This window comes from Ictidomys tridecemlineatus, chromosome 3 (genome assembly GCF_052094955.1).
Source record: "Ictidomys tridecemlineatus isolate mIctTri1 chromosome 3, mIctTri1.hap1, whole genome shotgun sequence".
In the NCBI taxonomy this organism is placed as follows: domain Eukaryota; kingdom Metazoa; phylum Chordata; class Mammalia; order Rodentia; family Sciuridae; genus Ictidomys; species Ictidomys tridecemlineatus.
Window position 1 is genome coordinate 839,524 of NC_135479.1, and position 19,860 is coordinate 859,383.

Genomic DNA, 19,860 nt, shown 5'->3' on the forward strand with positions numbered 1-19,860 from the left:
TAAAGGTTCTGGAGCCTGCTTGTGTTGAGACTGTCCCCAATGTTTCCATCCCACCCCAGGACTGGCTTTTACCTCACCGACCTTTAGGACAGGTTTGTTGGACTCCAGAGTGCATGTGGCCTTCAGAGCATCCCTTTCCCTCCAGCGTGCCAATACCAGTGTGCTCAGTAACTGCCCCTATTTTTAATCCAAGGGTTCAAATAAGAGTTCTCCCCTCTACCAGCTGTTTCTAGACCCATAGCCATGTGTTTGGCAGCCAAAGGACTAGGGATTACTCCAGCTTCCACAGTTCTATAGTCACCCCTTGGAGCCCTCTCAAGAGTGGGGATAAGGTAGGAGGACCCAAGTGTGAGAAGCAGGCCCTCCTGGGAGTGCAGCGAGGTATTGGAAATTTCTGTGGCACTCTCTGGTCCTCGCACCCTTGGGTATGTCTGGACAATGCTACAGACGTCGCCCTTGCTGAGGTGTGGCGACTCCACAGTACTATGTGCAGGTTGAAGACAGCCTCACTGTCATAGATCCTTGTCGCTGCCTCGGCTTGGCTTGAAGGTGACTGCTTCCTCTTGGGCCCTTTGTCTTCTAAAGGGCCACTGTGTTAGCTAGCCTCTGGGGAGCCCAAGAATCCCACCTGGCCTGGTCTGCAGGTGTAAGGTGTTCTCATCAACCACAAGAACACGGACCTGCAGAGTGTCTGGCCAGTGACCCCTAAGAGGGGCCTTCCTTGTTCAGTACTGTCCATAAAGGTGCCAGTTACTCCTTTTGATGGCTCATTGAATCCACACCCTGCTCCCAAATAAGGTTTGTAGCCCAGCGCCTCCATTAATGAGGTAGTGTCTCCTGGGAGATGCTGAGGAACCCTGTAGGGCCTGCCCAGCCCTACCATTCCCCTGGATGCTGGCCTCTCAGTGCATTTGCAATCAGGAGGGTCTGTCGCGTGTCCTCATTTCTGGAGAAAGAGTGGCCACTCTCATCGGAGGGCCAGCAATGAGAGGGCAGTGAGCCCTGAGCCGCGTGGAGAGATCGACTTTCCCTCCCTGGTTCCTGAGGTGGCACTGTCAGCATCTGTGGACCTGGCCAAGGCAAGGAGGCACGTCCGCACACAGGCCCCACGTGGGCAGTCGGGTCGGGGCCTCGCGTGCTGGTCCAGCCAGAGGGACGCTTACCAACAGCTGTCTTTTCCCCACCTCAGAATAGCATTCCTTTCGAACACCACGGCAAGTAGCTGCTCGTCTCCGCGGAAGGCAGCACTGGGTGAGTGTGCTCATGGTGGGGCTCAGCAGATGACCAGCGCCAGGCGGGGAGGGAGCCACCACTCCCCACCGCCTTGGGGACTCAGTGGGCTGGGCTTGCATGCCAGGTGCTGGCAGTAGAGTGAGGCTTCTTCTGCTTTGTTCTCCCTGCGTGGGTCCTAGAGCAGCCGTGGTCAGCTGCCCAGTCTGGGGGAAGATCCATCCGCTGTGGCCTCGCCTTTGGCCTCCCTGTGCTGCAGTTGGGCATGTCTGTCGTGCTCAGCTGAGTGGCGCCACGCTTGGTGTCGGGCTCTTGAGCTCTTGCTGCCTTCAGGCTCCTGGTGGTCTCTACCTATCCCGGCTTTTTCAGTCGTCCCACTTCCTCTCTCATTTATCTCTGTCCTCATTTTGTGTTCTTTCCAAACTTGGTCCCTGCCCAGCCATCCTGTCCACGCAGCTGTCGTCTGTGTTAACCCACCCAGCCACAGCCACCTGCTCCCTACCATCGGTGCATGGCCGGGTGTCTACGCTGCGCTCCCTTCTTGTCAGCCACGTGGCACTTGTGGCTCCTTCCCGCAGGGGCTTGGTTTTCCCAGGGCTCGGAGTGCTGGGGACCCATGCAGTGTTAACACCATGCACACTCTCGGAGATGCGTCGACAAGACTGCTTTTCCTATCTTCCCCCAAGTGGGGTGCCTGTTTTTAGAGCAACCGTTTGCTTCTCAGGAGGGGACCCTGGGAGTGGGCATCTCTGCCCAACTTGGATCCTTGCCATCGCTGCTGAGCGCAGCCCTGCGGTCTCCTGGCTTGCACGCCTCTTCTTCCTTTCCCTCTTCCTGTCACTTGTTCTGCTCAGCACGTGTTCTGGCTGCAGAGCCCCCATCTGTGCAGCTGGGGCACGGGTGTCTAGACTGGGGCCAGGCAGCAGTGTGTCCCCTCCCCGGGATGCATCGTGTGGTACTTGTGCCTATCACCTTGCTGGCCAGCCCCTCTGGCCTCATGCTGACCTTGTCCTGTGCTTTGGCTCCGACAGATTCCTGGTCGGGTGGCTTCCAGCGGTCTTCAGTCTGTCGTGCACCGATGAGACTCTCCTTTTTGCTGTGAAGGGCAGACAATGCATGGCTGATCTACTCTGTTACCAATGGCTTTACTAGTGACACGCCCCCCGGTCTAGACCCGAAATGTTAACGCCGGGAGCCCTCCAGGCCACTCACCCAGCGATGCTCATGGGGAATCAAAACAAACTAAACGGACAGGCTCTGAGAGCCGCCATCGCCAGGGGCTGCCGGCGTGGCCCCCACGTGAGCCCGGTTTCCACGGGGCTGGGCAGAAGAGCAGAGTGTGGGAGACTTGCATAGAGAACCCAACTCCCTGTCAAGAGCCGCAGCTCCTTCCAGTGGTGGCGAACCTGTGCTCCCTGACGATCCCACTGCAACTACCAGTCTTCTACTTGGTTAAGACAGTTTTGTATCATTTTGCTAAAAATTACTGGCTTAAATCTGTGTAAAGAAATCCGTCTTTTTATTGTTTCTTTCTTGTCTTTTGCGGTCTTAAAAAAGATGTTGATTTCAAAGACTCCTGAGACAGGCCCTGGCTGGAGCGTCTGTGTGAGATGGAGGCAGAAGAGGGGCGCACGTGAAGGACAAGGATGTGTGTTCTGTTTGTTTGTTTTCTCGTGTTGTGTTGTCCGTTGAGAGAAAAATCTCGTCCGAAGTTGTGGTTGTATGCGCCTGTGTGCCTCGGACCCACCAGCCACCCCCCACTGCAGGCTGAGGTGCCTGGTCGAATGCAGGTTAGGCTCAGGCTGCCGCGGAGAAGGGAGTGAGGCCTTGGGGGTCAGAGCTCTGCGGTGCCCAGGCAGAGGCCTGGGGAGTTCCGAGACTCAAAGCTGGGTGTGCGTTCCTGGTTTTCTGGGGGGAGAGGACTGTGAGTCGGCCACCCCGAGGTCCTGTTGGGGGTCCCGTGTGGTCACTTTGGTGGTGGTTCCTCTCTACCTTTGACTTTGCGAAGTTTCTGAACAGCTTACACACTGCTGCGCACATGGTCACCGCCATCGCCTCTGCTGGAAGCTAGGGAGCAGGCTGTCCTCACAGACTCAGGGTGTGCTGAAGGGAACCCGCCCTAAAGCGCCAAGTCGGGTGCCTGTCCAGCTGCACCGAGAATCTTCGCCTCCAGAAAGGTGGCACCACCTACTTCATGACCTTGAGCTGGACGTCTGTGAGGAGGCAGCCCCTGTGAGCCAGTCCAGTCTCTTCCTGTCCTGTCCTGTGCTGTGGGCACTGGCTGCTCTGCTGATGCAGCTAGAATTTAAGATGCTCTTCCCTGCTGAGATTCTGTGCTGTCATACACAGATGGTAGAGACAGCAGTGGTTCTGGGGGCTCCCATCTGGGAAATGGGGTGCGGTATACATGTGCATGGGTCCGTTTCCATTTCTTCTGCCAGCCTGTGGAGTGAGTGCTACTGGTAGCCGGCACCCTTGGTGGGGCCTGACAGCGCCACTGTGGCTGCCCCTCCTTCCCCAGAGCTCCCTGGCACAGCACCGCAGTGGGCTGCTGGTGTGCCGTGGTGTCCCCGCGCACAGTGGCGCTGTCCAGTGGGCCGGCCATCTTCCTAAGCCTGTGAGTGCTGCTTCCTGAATCCTGAACTGGGTACTCTGTTAGCATTTTGGAGTGTGGGGCCTTGACTGGGTGGGCTGCATTTCTGGGAGTGCTGAGGGAGTTTGGGACGGGTCATGGTGAGTGTGAGGTTTTCGTGGTGGCGAACCCCTTCATTAGAGTTGGGCCTTGGCCTGTCAGCAGCCGTCCCGTGTGGCAAGTACCCTTTGTCAATACCCATGGTCCCAACAGGGTTCCAGAAGGCTGGTGGCAGGCAGCCTCCGACCCTGCACCAGGCCTGGCCTGGGACTGCTGGCTTGCACTGGGAACAGACCCGTCCTGATCCCTCGGGTGTGGCTGTTGCAGTTCTCGGCCAGTATGTAACCCCGTCATCACTGGCAGGCAGCGTAGTTGAGTGTGTATCATCCTGTGTCTTGTGACCAGTCTCTGAGCTGTGCATTTGTACTACCACTGTATTTGTGTACTTTAACAATTATGTAAATAATAAATTCATAATGACTTCTACCTTTGTTCCCAGCCCCTTTTGAGTGGTCTTTATTTCATCAGCTGAGTTTTCCAAGGGTTCAGGTTGACCATGGGAAACTGACAGGGAGGGTGGCAGTCTGCTTGTCCTCTTAGCCTGTGGTGTTGAGGACCTGCTTAGAGCAGGCTCCAGAAGGACACCTCCCACCTCCCCAGAGCGGACTGTGGTGGGTGTGAGCTGGAGCCGGGGGTGCATGCAGTGATTCCAAGGGCCCCTCTCCAGCCTAGTGCCCTTTGGGAGATAGTCCCCTGACCTCCATGCCCCAGGGGCTACGTTGGCCAGAAGCACACCAGCACCTCAGGCTTTCTGGAAAGTAGGCAATGAGCGAGCTAGCAAGATGACTGGTGAACCCCACAGTGGACAGCATTTTCCCTATGGTGACTGCTACTCAAATTCCCATAGGTGCAGGGAGAGGGCGAACACTTCTCCACAACATATCTTCTCAGGGTGGGCATCAGGCCGCTGCTGCTGGAGCTGCGCCCAGGCCTCTCCTAACCTCCTGGTCTGCCTTTCTGCAGGCAGCAGCCAGGCCCCCCTGGGTCAGGGTGCATTTGCAGCAGTCGGGTGTGGACAGGACTTCCTAGTCCACCCACTTGGAGGTTGCTGGAGCCAGGAACAGACAAGCCCTGTGCAGGCATGTGCGCATGTGCCAGAGGGGAGCTCCCCGGCAGTCCTGCCAGACTCCTGCAGTGCCTTCCTGCCATCTCACCCAGCTAGACGCCCGTAACCAGGATGCCTGGCCCTGGGCTTGAATTGCCTTTCCCAAGCCCCCTGCAGCCTGCCTGTTCCCCAGACATCCCAAGTTGGTCATTCCTGCCTCACATGGGTTCCCGGAGGTGCTGGCAGGGATCACCCTGTCCCTCCCCTCCCTGGCTGTGGGCCAAGACACTTTTGTCAGCTCTGCCCAGGCTGGCACCTTCCCCAAGCAGAACCAGAAGGCATGGGGTGGTGGTTCACCCACTGCCTCTGCAGCCGTCCACATTTGGGTGCCATGAACCTTTAAGGGTGCCAGTGCTGGAGGTGAGGAGCTGTTGTGATCCTGCATCCCTGAGGCCAGGCTGCAGTGTTGAGCCCCTCAGTGGGCCTCTCAGGGGTTCAGGACATGGTGTCCCCCAGCCACCAAGGCCCTCTCTGGGTCCCACACATGCTTGGACCTGGGAGTTCTTGGTAGCGGCCCAGGAGAGCATGAGGGCAGGGATCAGAGTTGCACCCCCAGCACGTGAACAGGCAGCAGCCCAGGTTGTTGGACCCCAGTGCTGGTGTGGGGACCAGGGGATGTCTGTGCTCTCTACAGGCCTGCGTGGGCGCACTTGGCATGGGCCTGATGGATGTGCTGCTCAGGGTTGGCCTTCACAGGGTGCTGCATGTGAGCTCCTTTGCTGCCCAGATCCTCCCTGTGGGGCAGCCCTGGTCATAGCCCAGGTTCTGGTGTGCCTCAGCTTCCTCCAGGGTATTTGGGGCCTTCCTTGACTCTCTTGATCCTCTGCCACATACCTTGCCCACTGGTCAGTATCACCTGCCTAGCAGCCACAGCTTAAGGATGTGAAGTGTCCTTTTCCCTGTGCTTGGAGACCATCTAGAACCACTGGCTCATAGGTCTGGAGGGCTTCAGGGCCATGCTGCTTCCCCCAGGAAAGGGCAAACCCACAGTGGGTCCTTCCCAGCCGAGCTGTAGTCGTCTTCCCAGGGAGCATCCCAACATCCTGACCATCTCAGAATCACTCGGGTCCCCAAAGCCTAACTTTCAGGAATCACCATTTCCTGGCTCTCTTATGCCCTGGCCACGTGCTCAGGGTGTAAGTGTGGGACAGGAGGGAAAGGCCTGACAGCCCTGGAGCAGTCACCCAGGGGAAGAGGGCCCGCTGTAGGTGGGAGACTCAGGAACCAGGAGAGAGTGATCATTGGTGGTGGATCAGCTCTTGCCTTAGTTTCAGGGGCAGCCAGGTCCAGGAGGGAAGAAAGCAGGTCTTGGGGCCCCCAGGGGCCCTGAGTCGGGGTGCCTGAGAGAGGGGAGCATTAGCTACATGCCACCGAGGCTCTACACTTTCCTAGAACCCGCTTCCCATGTTTTATGCCGCCCTCTGGTTCCTGGAGATTGCCTGTGACCATGACCTGGACTCATCCTGTCCTGAGGCCTGGGGTTCCCACTGTTCCCACTGCATGTGGCAAGGTTGATAACCTGAGGACATGTATGGCCCTGGGCCATCTGGTCTAGCCCATCACCCCTGCAGCTGCTAGCACTGCCCACCAGCCAAGCCCCTGATTTAGGGTACAGGGAGACCAGAGAAGGCAAGGGCACCCCAGAGCCATGGGACTGTATCAGGGCTGCCAGCAGATGAAACTGCCCCTGGCTTCCTCACAGAAGTGGACAGGGCCAGGGCCCGGGCCCAACAAAGCGAGGTCGGGACAGAGGAGAGACTGGGCCCGAGACGTGAGCTCTCGCCTCCTTTTCGTTGCAGAGGAGCAGGGACATGGCGTCTCTTCGGCTGCACGCGGCCCGTCAGGGTGCCCGCTGCCGTCCCCAGCGCCCACGACGCACCACCTACTGAGGGGCTTCAGCTGCCTCTGACCGGGCTCCCAGCCACGCAGGCCGCCGCTGGCCACAAGGGCAGGTGGGTGTGAGGTGCCCAGGGCAAGCCCGAGCGCTGAGCACGGGCTGGATGGAGGAGGACGGGGAGCAGAGATCAGCAGGCGCTGGCCACATAGAGCAAATCTACCAGCCAACCAGGGGACAAATAAATGGAAGGCAGGAAAGTGTGTCTTGAGGCCACACGCAGGAAACGGAGCTCCCACTGCACCTCCACTCAGCCCTCGCACCACACTGGGTCCTGCGGGTCCAGGCACCCAGCTGGGGCCCCTCTAGCTTGCAGCCCCCTCCCTGCCTGCCCCCTTCTGTCCACCCTCTGTGCCCTGTGAACACAGTCGCTGCTCAGGGAATGTTCCAGAGCAGACAGCAGTAGGAAAACTGACGAGGACCAGAGCAGTTTGTAAGAACAACCAGGTCATTTCCAAACCCAAGCGAGCTGAGGGTACACCAGCACACACCACACGTAGCTCCGAGGACCAGGCCCCCCAGACTCCTGCCACACGCAGGTTTATTTCGCACCTTCACAGGTGGAATGAGCTCTTTGTACCCTAGACAGAGAGGGGTGGGCACCGTAGGAGGCGAGGGCAGGACGGGGGGTCAGTCAGGCACCAGGGAAGGCCTCGAGGAGGTGTCCGCTCGCCAGCCCGCCCCAGCCCGCCCTCCTATTAAAGTCATGTTGTCTCAAAGCCTGGGCTTCTAGGTCCTTGACCACGTGGGGGGCATGGGCTGCTTGGGGTGAGCAGGCGGCTTGTAACCATGGGCTTGGCTTCACCGCAGATCCGCTGTGGAATGACACGTTCCCACCCCGCCACCTTCCCCGCAAAACACAGGTCAGGTGATGACCCGATGACCAGCATCCAGCGCTGAGCCAGTGGCCCTGCCTAAGCTGGTCCTGTTTGTGAAATAAATACAAGCGTTGCCAGTCTCTGTAGCTCTTCCCTGCACCCTGCCAGCCCCGCCAGGCCACTCACACGCTGGTCTCCGGGGTGTGGACCACCTCCCCGTTTTTCTCAGGCTCTGCCTTCAGGAAGTGTTCCACCTCCCGGGAGTCCACCCTCACATCCGTGGGGGGCTTATGGAGCCTCTCTGCCTCCGAGGTAGCCTCCTCAGGCTGTGACGCCTCGGGCTTCTTCCTGATGCAGAAGAAGTTGCCCAGCAGCAGCACCAGGGAGGAGGTGAGCACCTCAATCCCCGCCAGGATGAACACGTACTTGTAGACGTGGGTTGCGTCCAGCAGCTTGCCTGCAGGGGGACTTGGGTCACCAGCTGCTCCAAGGGCACGGCCACACCCCAGGGCCGGCTCCTACAGAAGCCCCTGTGGTGTCTGACTTGCAGAAGTGCCCCCTCTCCCTCCCCCGAGGCCCTCTGAGGTCTTCCTGCTATCCCCACGTCCCCACGTCCCCTCCTGCCTCCTCTCAAGAGAGTAGAGACAGGCCCTAAAAGCAGAAGTGGCATTGCAGAGTACCCAGGTGTGGCCCTGCTGCCCACTCAGGAGGGGCACTGCTGGACTCAGCCTGGCCCTGTGCCCTGTGACCAAGCAACCCCAAGACAGGGAGGGCCTCTTGTGTGGCCTTCGACCCCAACCCACCCCACCCCACCCCAGGATCCTTCTGAGGAAAAGGAACGGCCAGGGGCCAAAGGGGCTAGGGCCTGCCAAGTGGCCTCTCCTTGAGCCAGGACCTGGCCATGCTGCCCTCCGGTTGGACTTTCCAGATCCCACTGGGAGTTTCCTCAGCAGAGGCCCAGAATTTCAAGCACGGGAGTGGCCCCCAGCAAGCCGTCCCTCTGTGTGCAGACGGCCTGAAAGCAGCTGCCAGGCCTGTGGGTGTTCCTGCCCGGCTCGGGGCCCGCTGCTCACTCCTGACCAGGGCCCACAGCGAGCCCCTAGGAAGCCCAGGGCCTGCCTGCCCTTGCCCTCAGCAGCACTCACCGCCCGACGGGGGTCCAACGAGCACAGCCACAGCCTCCAGCAGCAGCACAAGGCCAATGGCACTGGAGAACTTGTGGGTGCCCACAATGGCCATGAGCACCTCAAACTGCAGGGCCCCCACCATGCCGTAGGAGATGCCGAAGAATATGCAGAAGACCACCAGGCCGCCGTAGTCGCTGGCGGTGGAGCCCGTCAGGTCGGTGAAGCCGTTGAAGAACATGGAGAAGCTGAAGAGGTAGACCGAGTAGGGCCGCACCTTCTTGAGCCCGGTGATGAATCCAGCTGTGGGCCTGGCGAAGATGTCGATGAAGCCCAGGATGGTGAGCAGGAAGGCAGCCTGCGTGTCGGGCACACCCAGGTCCTTGGCGTAGCTCACCACAAACACGGGTGGTACGAAGAGCCCCAGCACCATGATGGAGGCGGCGGCGGCGTAGATGACAAAGCCCCGGTCCCGGAAGACGCTCAGGTCCAGCAGGCGCCGGGCAGGCCGCTGGGGGCCTGGTGCCCCGGCCGGCTGGGGTGCCACCAGGGGCCTCATGAGCGCAGCGCACACGCAGCAGTTGAGCAGCAGGCCGCCCAGGATGAGGAAGCCACCCCGCCAGCCGTACCGGTCCTGCAGCAGCTGCCCCAGCGGCGACAGCGCACACAGGAACACTGGGCTGCCCGCGGCCGCCAGCCCATTGGCCATGGGGCGCCGCTTGTTGAAGTAGCGGTTGAGCATGATGAGGGAGGGTTGGAAGTTGAGAGCCAGGCCCAAGCCTGCAGGGGCAGGGGCAGGCGCAGGCGCAGGGTGAGACCCTCCCCGGCCCCAGACCTGCGTCCCTGCCCCCGCCCTCCACGAGGGCCCGGTGCTGTGTGGTCTGATAGGAACCCCTGCTGCTTGCCTCTGGGCTGTGCTCCCTGCTCCCCCAGAGCCCACCCCCAGAAGCTCCCGGCCAGGCCCTGCTCACCAGTTATGACCCCTGTGGTGAGGTAGACTTGGATGATGCTCCTACAGAAGGAGGCAGCCACCATGCCCAGGGACGCGAAGAGGCCACCCACGAGCATGACAGGCCTGCAGCCAAAGCGGTTCACACACACGCTGCAGAGGGGACCTGCGGGGAGGCGGCTGCTGAGGAGGGGCTGCCCCGGCCTCCAGCTAGGCTGTGCCTGTCCAGTGCCCAGGGCCTCTCCTCCCAATGCCACCCTCAACTCAGTGGGGATGCCAGGAGCCCTGCAGACCAGGTTCCCCAAGGGCAGAGCCCAGCCACCCATGGGGCGTATTCCCATGATGCTCTGGTGGGCCTGGGAAGGTCATCAAGGACTAGCCATGGTGCAGAGGAGGGCTCCCCACGACCTCGCCCTCTGGGACTGTCTGAACAACCCACATGTCGGGACAGGGTGGAGACACTGCTTTCTAGCAGGTCCCCATCTCCAGGGCTCCCTTTAGGCCACTGTGGATCTACAATGGTTTGGGCTCAATCCTGGGACAAGCCCCACCCATTGGGCTCCTGTGGCCACCAGGACTTGGCCAGCCTGTCCCAGGCGTTGCCACAGGTGGCCCCTGAGCCAACGGCCTCACCTGTGCCGTAGAGCATGGCCAGCAGGATGGAGGAGATCCAGGCTGTGTCGCTGTAACCAATCCCGAACTCCCGCATGAGCTCCTTGAAGAAGACGCTCACCGCCTTGGGGAAGGCGTAGGAGAAACCCGTGATGACAAAGCAGCCGAAGAGCACGGCCCAGCCCCAGCCCCCATCAGGGGCCTTGACGCCTGTGGGACCCTCGTCCACCACAGCTCCTCCCATGGCCAGGAGGGCTGGTTCTGCCGCACCTGGGGAGAGAGGAGGCAGGGCTGAGTTGGGTGAATGAGCCCAGAGTCTCAGAGGCAGGCAAGGGCTAGCGCTGCACCCACCTGCCCTGCTGCACCCACCCCTCCCCAGCCTCCTGCTCCTGCGGCTGGCTTTCTGAAGGGCAAGGGCTGGTTTGGGCTCAGCCAGGACTTTTGCCTCCTGGAAAGTGCAGACCCCGCTGGGGACAAGCCTGCAGGAGCTGGCATGTAACACCCCTCCCAGTCCTCGGACCATGTCAAGCCCTCCCCTGGAGGGCGTGCGAGGGTGCTGCCAACCTCTGCCCCCGCTGTCTAGATAAGATGGCCAGGCTTACCCTTGCTCTCCTGTCCCCAGAAGAGTCAGCCTCCCTGCCCCTGTTCTCCCCACCCCTATTCAGCTTCCTGGCTGTACGGGGCAGAGGCCTTCGTATGGGAACAAGCCAGATTGGGGAGAGGCCAAGGGTCCCGACCCGATAGGTCAGATGAGGGCACCTTACGGTATACCCAGGAAGGTCAGGAGGAGGCTTCCATTGCCCGCCCCCCCCAAGGCTGCCAAGGAAGGAGCGGATTGTCCTAAGCCCCACACAGGCCCAGGGCTGACTTCCCTTGTAAATTCCAGGAGCTTAGCTCCTCTAAGACAGAGTAAGTTGGAATGCTGGGACCAGATTTCCACCTTCCCATCCCATGCCATTGGAAGTTGCCAGTCCCACATCCCCCACCTCACCAGGGAGAGAGCTGTGACAGGGTCTGTGTCCCTGGGTGTCTGGAACCCGAGGCCTTCAGTGTAGCCTGCGCAGCGTCTCCCACCAGTGGTGTGCAGCCAGCCAGCTCTCTGGGGAAGAAAATGCAGCCCTGGTGTGTCAGGTTAGCCAGTGTCCATGGTGTGACCGCCCCTGCGGCAGGTACCTGGGGGGGAGGGGATAGGCTTGGGCCGCACCCCACCCCCTTCCCCACGTCTTCCCTAGAGGATACCTTCAGGCATGCTAGAGACTGCACTCAGCTGGGTTCCCCGTCCCCCCATCCCCCCTGCAGGGGCCACACCAGTTCTGTGATGCTGTGCCCAGCTGAGACCCCCAGCTGGAAGTGGGGCCAAAGGAGGAACATCATGCACAGTGAGCACACACTGCAAGGGGCACTGAGTGCAGGATCACTGCGCCATCTTAGTGCCTAGATAAAAGACCTAAGAGCCCACACAGCAGGGAGCTGACCAGTCACCCTAGGGACCACTCACTGCGAAGGAGCCAATGTGGGAGGGGCGATTGTCCCTGCCAGCCCCCACTTGCTTGGAGTGTGGCCTTGGATGCTTATAGCACTTTCTGAAACGAGTCAGGCAGGCTGGGACATAGTGCAGAGTCCTGGCCTAGCACACATGAGTACTGCAAAATTTAAATGAATGAATCGAGGGCCTTGCAAAGTCCAGGAGGAGAGTGCTCAGTAATGGCCACAGCAGCAGCCCGACCGACCCCACATGCCCAGGGTCCTCCCCAGAAACAGAGTGAGGCAGCTGGGGCTGTACCAGCCCTGCCCAGTCCTGCTAGGGGAAATCACAGGCACCCCGGCCTTTTGAAGTCCCCCTTGCTTGTCCACTGCCCACCGGGGCTGGGCCCTCTTGGAGGCATCCAGGGTCCTCAGAAGGCAGTAGGGACTGCTGGGAAGCAGAGACATCTGCCACCTGCTGGAGAAGAGCACCCCTGGGCTGTGGCTTGGGAAGGCAGGCAGAGGGGGGGCTGGTGCCAGGACTCAGGCCAGGAGAGCACAGCATGTTCTAGGCCCTTCAAAGTTGGTTGCTACCACGTGAGGGTCACATGTGGAAGATCCTCTGTGCCACGGAGATTGTGGCGCCTGGGGCAGAAGCTCCCAACCAGGGCCCAACACTGTGGTCCATTGCCACCCAGCTCAGGCACCCTGAAATGGCTCACCAGTGCCTACTCCAACCTGTCACCCAGAGACGCTGCAGAGTGAGGCTTCAGCAAGGTTGTGGTTTTTCAGACCAGAGGTTGACTTTAAGCTGGCTGTCTGCCAGCCAGGCTTGGGGCAGGGTAGGTGGAGTGAGGGTCTGGGACCTCTTACACCTGGCTGCTCAGGAAGAGCAAGTCTGTGGCTCCACCTCCCAGGGACCCTGAGCATAGGTAGGCTGAGGTGTGTGCAGGCTAATTATCCATCTGTCTCCACCCAGAGGAAGCAGCAGCACCCACCATGGTCCCTCTCCCACAGCGTATCCATGGGCACGCCCAGCAGCCTGGCCTTTTGGTGACATTTACCCTCCCAGGGAAGCATGTGAACCAGCCCAGAAATAAACTGGCCTCTGGGTTACAGAAAGCTGATCTCCCTGGGTGCATCTGGGTTAGCAGGAGCTCCAGGTACTCCCCAGGGCTGATCCCTGGAGGTCCTTCCAAGGCCCCATACCCCAGACCACCAGGAACTGACAGGGGACAGTTCATGGGAGGGGTACATGGAGAACCTTGGCCCTCGGGGAGACTCCAGGGTACCCTCCCAAGTCAGGCCTGTGGGGCCCCTGTACTCTCCCCTCTGCCTGTACTGCAGGCCTCCCATACAACCCTGTGCCCCAGCCTGCTCTTTCTTGGCCTCCCCAGAAACCTCACCCTTCAGCAGCGTGAATCCTTAGGCTGGACTGTCAGCCCCAGGAGTGCAGCCAGGTCCCTGCAACGACCCTGCCTTTGTGGCCCAGGCAGGTGGCAGGCACAGGGACAATTATATTCCTTCAATCAAATTCCAGACCCCTGAGAACCAAGGAAACAGTCCCTTTGTGCTAGGACCTGGCCTTTGAGGGTTGGAGGTGCTGAATCAGGGAGAGGGAGGGCCTGCTTCCGGGTTCCCATTCTTCCTTCCCTCTTTGACACTGTCGTGAAAACAGGTAACCAGGGCTGGGCATGTGGCTCAAGCGGTAGCACTCGCCTGGCATGCATGGGGCGCTGGGGTGGATCCTCAGCACCACATAAAAATAAAATAAAGATGTTGTGTCCACCAAAAACTAAAAATAAATAAATAATCAGGTAACCAGCAGTGTGCCCCTCCCTGCGGGAGGAAGCCAGCACCCTCAGCCCTGTCCCCACCAGTGCAGAGATACACAGGGGCAGGGGCGGCTTCCAGGGAGAGGTCAGAAGGCTGGTGGGGGCGGGGCGCTGGCCTGGGCCCTCCACCCTGGTTCCCCTGCCTGCCTCCTACCCCTGCAGGCTCCCACTTGTCCGCTCACATCCTCTTCGCGGGGCCAGTGGGGTGGAAACACTGGCCTCATTTGCCAGGCTGGATACTGCCACCCAAGGCTAGCAACTGGCTGAGTACAGATCTCGGCTAGGACCCCCAGAAGTGTGGCCCCAGGGATGGCGCCCTCAAGTCCCACCTCCTACAAGGAGGCTTCTACCCTTGGCTGCCACACAGTGGACAGCCCTGGTGATCTGCTCTAGTTCTCAGCAAGGCTGCGGTCAGTGGCTGAGGCTGCTGTGGAGGTTGGGGTGAGCGCAGAGCTGCCCTCCCCCAACACCAAAGCCTGTGGGACCCTGCATGGGCTGCCCCTCCGCCCGGCCATCTGGACCCATTCCTCCACTCCCCTGCAGCCTTCCGCCTGAAGGCCAGGGCTCCGGAGGTGCCCGCCCACCCAGGATCAGGCGTGGAGGGAGACAGGTGGGAAGAGGTGAGACGAGGCGAGGGCACTAGGGCTGGGCGCGGGAAGCCGAGGCCCCTCCTCCGATGGACGGGCCTGCTGGCTCCTGCCGCCCGGCTGCGGGTGGGGGTCGGCCACTCTGGGCGTGTCCCACCGGAGCTGGGTCGGGAGGGGGAAGGGGAGGATGCTCCGCCCGTGCGGCCGGCCGCGGGACGTGGGGGACGTGACCGCGCCAAGGGAGGAGCCGCCGCCGTATTGCCTGGAGTAGGCGCCCTTCCTCCGCTACCGTACTAGCCAGCGCGGGTGCCACCGGGGTCTGCCCAGCAGCAGTACAGCGCTGAGCGTCCACCGCCCCGCCCCGCACACCGCAGGGGCCGCGCGTCCCCCTGCGGTGCGCCCCCTAGGGCTGGGGCGGCGTCTTCTGTGCTCCGCAGAGGCAGGACCGGTGAGCCCGGCTGGGGACCGCTGATTCCTAAACTCAAGAGTTTCGCATCCCGGCCAAGACTCCAACTCTGGCCGGGGGCGCGCAACCTGGGTGCATAGGACTGCAGCGTGGGACCCTTCCCACAGATGGAGACTGAGGCTGGGACCGCAGGCCCCGCCCCTGTGCCAGGGCCCAGTGCCTGGTGGCCCACGGCCTGATCCAGAGGTGCCTCCAATTGCTCAGCACCACCATGCAGAAGGCCCCGCCCCGGGCCTTAGGTGCAGCTGGCACTTGGCTCCTCAGTGGCCCCTCCCTTCCCACACTGTCAGGTCACCGCAGGACAACCCAGGAGCCTACAAGCCCGGCACACGGCATGCTGTGGGGTCCCACCCACAGGCCCCCTCCATACACACTCTTAGAGGGCTGCTTGGGGTCAACAGAGCCCTCTCCTGTCCCTCCAAAATAGGTATCCATGCTGTGGGCATTGAGGGCCAGATGCCTTCTGGGTAGCAGGCACTACCCAAGGTCACCCAGGGAGTCTGTCTTGGGATGAGGCCTCCCAATTGGCCACAGGAGACTCTGACCACACCAGAGCCCTGGGCAGGAAAGTGCAGTGCCTCTAGTGTTCTGTTAGGAGCAAACCTGCCCCCATCACCGACTTAAGACACACACACCTGCCCACCCGAGAGCCCAGGCACTTGTGGGATTGTCCCCATCCCTCTCCCCATCCACCAGACACCAGCCAGCTCTTGGGCCTGTAAAACAAAGCTGAGGACCTCTGGACACCCCCCAGCTCCTCCCACCCCCCTCATCCCCACCAGCACCCACGCCTGCTGTAAGCTTTGGACAAGTCCCCTCAGCCTACCAAGTGGTCCTGACTCTGGTCATCAGAGTGATTCTGTCAGTTTGGGTGGCCTAGACAGGCAACCCGGTGCCTCTGGGATATGGCCCCCAGCTGCCCCTTTGTCACTAACCCAGACTCCAGGTGCCACCCACACACCAGTACACAAACCCAGACCCACACACTCAGCCCAGAGCTCAGGGCTTTCCTTCCACTAGGTGCCTGCTCTTGATGGGCCAGCATCCAGTTAGTCATCAACCCACTTTTCAGATAAGAAAACTAAAACTCCTCCTAGTTTTTCCTCAGGCTGGGGAGCTGGGAGCGTGAGGCTGGGAGGCTAGTCCACTTCTTGTCCCACCTGTATCCAGCCTGCTGGCTGGAGCGTGGGTGTGTAATGGTGAATTTAGGGACGTAGTAAGAGGACAAGGAGGGGCGGGAAAGGAAGATCCGAGGGCTTCCCTCCCCAGGGTCCAGGCCTGGCGCGCACGTGCACCGTTCAGGGAGGTGGCCCCACCAAATATAGCCCGCGGCCCTGGCCCCGGGCGGGCGGCCGGCACACCGAGCTATTTATACTCGGGACCAGCTCTGCTGCCAGGCGCTATCTCCTCCTGGCCAGAGCCCAGTCCCCGAGGGCCGCCCGACGGATGGGTGCCCAGGCGGGCTGGGAGGCAAAGCTGGGCGCCTGGGGTTGGAAGGCACACAGCTGGCTGCCTGGAGCCCTGGGGGGGGCAAAAGGGGCGGGAAGGCTCGTCTAAGCCGAGACGCCCCCAGAGCCCGGTAGACCGCGAGGGGAAGGGGCGAGGGGGCGGGAAGCCGCGGCCCCGAGGAGGACGACGCGCGGCGCCAGCTCAGCCCACCAGCGACTCGGAGAGTCCGGCCTCCGCCCGCGCGCCCAGCATCCCGGCCGCGCCTACCTGCCGCCGCTCGGCCGCCGCGCCCGCCCGCCGCTGCCCGACTCGGCTGCCAGGCGCCGCGCCGGGGGCGACTTTAAGTGCTCTCGTCGCTCGCGCGGCACGTCCCCTGCGCACGTCACCGCTGCCTGGCGCCGCCCCTGCCGCCCCGCCCGGACCCCGCGCGCCGCCACCGGAGGGGGCGGCCCTGCCGCTGCTCCCCGACGGCGCGGCCCGAGGCCTGCCAGCCCCGCCGGGCCCACGGACACCCGGCCGCGGCCCGCCCTGTCCGTGCTCCCCGAGCGGACCCCGGCCCGGACGCGCTTCTGGCCGGCCGGTCCGCCTCCTCTGCGCCCCGACCCGGGCCGCCCGGCAGCCTCCCTCTGGCGCTGGGCCAGGAGTTCCCGCCGGCTGCGACGCGGCCACTTCATTTCCTCTCCCAAGACCACGGTTTCCTTCTGCTCCAACTCTGACAGGAGCCTGGCCGCGTCCCTGCGACCTCCAGGACTGGGACCTCTCGCCCTGCACTCCCGGGGTGTGCCCTCTAGCAGACAGGAGCGCACACCCACCACCGCGCGCAGCAGGGCTCGGCGGACCCCGCCCCGTCCCTCCGTCCCACCGCCTGGTCCAGCCCTCCGCCCCACGCCCGGCTCCCTGAGGCCGCGTCGGACCTGCGCGCATCCGGGCCGTGCGGTGCTGGTGCAGGCGGTTACAGCTTGGGCAATCTTGGGCAAGGCCTTCAGCCCCTCTCAACTTCCCTTTCCGCAGTAGCTCTGCCCTCTGCGACACCAGATAAAGTCCCAAACCCAGCCCTGACCTAACCAGCCCCAGTCTCCCTGCCCAGAACCACGGAGCTGCGTCTGCCCCCAGCCCCCGCCCCGGAAGGAGTAGGATTGGAAGGCCAAGGGGCTCTTTCCAGCTTGAGGGAGTCCACATTTGTCCTCCGGGGGTGTGTCTAGGCCCAGTTTTCTTATTGGCACCATGAAAGTAGCCGAGCGGTGCTAAGGTTTGAGGAGGTGCCAGGGAACTGGCCTTTCTCAGCCTGGGCCTGGAACACCATTTGTCCTCTGCCATCCTTGGGGACCATGGGAGCACTCCAGGTCTTCTGGGGCTAAGGAGCCTGAGGTGGGTAACTTGACTTTCGCAGAAAGATCCCAACACCAGGATGGGGGTCCGGGAGAGAGTGGGTGGTGGACCCTCTTCCAGAGGGCTCTTGGCCCAGTAAAGGGGGGGGCAGCATGGCATTGGCCTTGGCCTCAGAGCCCACTGTCTGGTGCCCTAACATCTTGAGATGTCCAGCACAGTAAGGTCTATTGCTCTTTTTTTCTTTTACTTTTTTGTTTGTTGCTGGGAATTGAACCCAGGGCACTTACCACTAAGCTACATCCACAGTTCTTTGTATTTTCTATTTTGAGACACAATCTCACTAAGTTGTTTAGCACCTCACTAACTGCCTATCAGTATGCAGTGCCTTTTAAATGCTCCGACTTCAGAAAGGTCCCGCTGGGTGCCCAGCACCTGGTAAGGCCTCTAGGCCTTACCTGGACTTGGGTCTTGGATGGCCAGGCTGCACCTGACACACAGCCCCGGAGGGCACCTGGGGTCTAGGATCAGGGACCCAGGGGAGATGTCAAGCCCTCCCCTGCCTTCCCTGTGCTCATTAGAGGCAGTGATGCCAGCAGGCCTCAGTTCCCATCCCAGGGCCTAGAGCCACGGGCACATCCAGTGGGTGTGGCTGGAGCCACCAGGGAGAATGGAGAGGTCTGCTGCCCAGCTCTGGGTGGTGTTGGGAGCACCCACTCCAGGTACGGCTCCAGTGGTCAGTTCCCACACAGTGGCCCCAAGCTAAACCCCAGCCCAGCTTCCCTCTATTTGAAGAGGGAGAGCCATCCTGGTGAAGGGGCAGCTTCCCAGCACGCCACCACAGTCCACCAGCCCTGCCCTCCTGTTCCAGGTCACAGCCACAGGTCCTGTCAGGTCCTGAACGTGCTCTGCAGAGCCTCAGGGGCTGAGCCCGGGGGTGGGGGCAGCCTGGAGGGTGGCCCTGCCTTTCCTGGAAGCAGTGTGTGTGGACCGTCCCTGAGCCAGTGTCACCTGCAGAAGGCTGGGCCAGGCTCTGACTGCGTCTCCAGAAAGGATCTTGAAACCTGGGGAGAGCTTCCTGACAGTGAGGCCAGCAGCCACCTCAGGAGGGTGGAAGGACCGGCTTCACTCCTGTCAGGTGCCAGGGAACCTTCTAGGCTTGGAGAGCCATGCAGACCCCCCCCTGAGTCCTGGGGGCCCCCACCGTCCAGGTCCCAGCCTACTCACCTGCCCTCCACGCCTGGCTGTACCACCCTGAACCAGCTGTGCCCGTAGGCTGGACTGGGGCTGAGACAGACCAGGTCAGGTGAAGCAAGCTGAGTCCAGGGACAGACGTTCCACTGAGCCAGCTCCCTTCCGGGGGTCCCCAACTGCCTGGCTCCTGCTGCTGCTGCCTGAGGGCTCCCAGTCCCGAGGATCTGGTGACACAACTGCTACAGCCTGTCCCTCCCCCCGCCCACGGCCCGGGGCCACACCTCTGCACAGACTCCAGGGCTCTGCAGGGGTGGTGAGAAGCAGCCCTCGCCAGCACAGCCTGGAGAGGGTCAGGCTGTGGCCAGGTCTGAGCCCAGCCCTGCCTCCCCTCATGCACCTTCTCCAAGGCCTTTCCCTGAAACCCTCTCCATACTCCCAGGAAAATAAACCCAGACCCAACAGCTGCCTGGCCCTCCCACTGAGCGGCAGCCCAGGCAGTGGGCAGAGGAGACCGCGGAGAAGCCGGACCTGGGCCCATCCCGGCTGGACACACCTGTGCTGCAGCCTTCTGCAGGTGTGGCCTGTGGTGTGGGGGGTGAGGGTTGGGGGCATGGTGTGGGCTGTGCTGTGCCTGGTTGGGTGGCAGACGCCGACATAGGATGGCCAGGTCCTGTTCTCGGTGGCAGCAGCGACCTCTCCCTCACCTGTCACTGGGAGGCAGAAGTGGGCAGGAGGAGCTCTGGAGCAGGGAACCCAGGAGGCTGGGGCCAGCTGTCCGGCTAAAGTGGGGAGGGGAGCCACAGCAGGAGAGTGTGGGTCTCCTGTCCCGGGTGCTGTGGCCCACCTGGGCCTGGGGCTTGGCCTCTAACCCTCACCTGTGAGGTGGGTCCTCCCTCCGGTAGCCCTGAAGCCTCTCTCCATGGCCTTCCTGCAGTCCACTGAGGACACCCCACTTTCTGCTCACCTGTTCGCATCCCGTCTTTGTCCCCACACTGGTCACACCCAGGTGTGCACCCCTGGGCCAGAGTGGAAGTCCACTAGCCCCTCCCCACACCCTGTCCACCCTGCCCTGTGGCTCCCCCCTCGGGGTCAGGTGGGGGCTGAATCCTGCTGGC

The 19,860-nt window shown here is 61.8% G+C and overlaps 3 protein-coding genes across 16 annotated transcripts in view; 2 read left to right on the plus strand and 1 right to left on the minus strand.

Moving 5' to 3' along the window:
• Positions 1-19,860, plus strand: part of Csnk1d (casein kinase 1 delta) — a 44,015-nt gene that overhangs the window by 21,954 nt on the left and 2,201 nt on the right. For 5 of the 12 annotated variants that reach the window (XM_078041365.1, XM_078041371.1, XM_078041368.1 and 2 more), the window contains exons 9-11: positions 6,827-14,164; positions 14,267-14,343; positions 16,945-19,319. In XM_078041365.1, the coding sequence (XP_077897491.1) occupies positions 6,827-6,916 (90 nt within the window). In that variant the 3' untranslated portion in view covers positions 6,917-14,164; positions 14,267-14,343; positions 16,945-19,319. The other 7 variants (XM_078041367.1, XM_078041366.1, XM_078041369.1 and 4 more) reach the window with 7 other exon arrangements.
• Slc16a3 (solute carrier family 16 member 3) lies at positions 7,423-10,668 on the minus strand. The gene is made up of 4 exons (XM_021731307.3): positions 10,446-10,668; positions 9,835-9,978; positions 8,885-9,643; positions 7,423-8,196 (listed from the first exon to the last, which is right to left on the minus strand). The coding sequence occupies exons 1-4, from the start codon at positions 10,666-10,668 to the stop codon at positions 7,922-7,924; spliced, it is 1,401 nt and encodes a 466-aa protein (XP_021586982.1). The 3' UTR covers positions 7,423-7,921.
• The window catches only part of Ccdc57 (coiled-coil domain containing 57), a 101,518-nt gene continuing 95,809 nt past the window's right edge, over positions 14,152-19,860 (plus strand). For all 3 annotated transcript variants that reach the window (XR_013435769.1, XR_013435772.1, XM_078041363.1), the window contains exon 1: positions 14,152-14,343. Coding sequence is in view for 1 of the 3 variants with exons in the window: in XM_078041363.1 (XP_077897489.1) it covers positions 14,214-14,343 (130 nt within the window). In the remaining 2 variants the exon portion in view is untranslated. The remainder of the gene's footprint in view (positions 14,344-19,860) is intronic.

Excerpts from the sequence above, each read along its gene's own strand:
- Slc16a3 (XM_021731307.3), bottom strand. The coding sequence starts at position 10,668 with ATGGGAGGAGCTGTGGTGGACGAGGGTCCCACAGGCGTCAAGGCCCCT. Across the intron at positions 9,979-10,445 it reads GGCCATGCTCTACGGCACAG|GTCCCCTCTGCAGCGTGTGT; the intron begins GTGAGGCCGTTG and ends GCCTCCCCGCAG. Across the intron at positions 8,197-8,884 it reads CGTTGGACCCCCGTCGGGCG|GCAAGCTGCTGGACGCAACC; the intron begins GTGAGTGCTGCT and ends GTCCCCCTGCAG.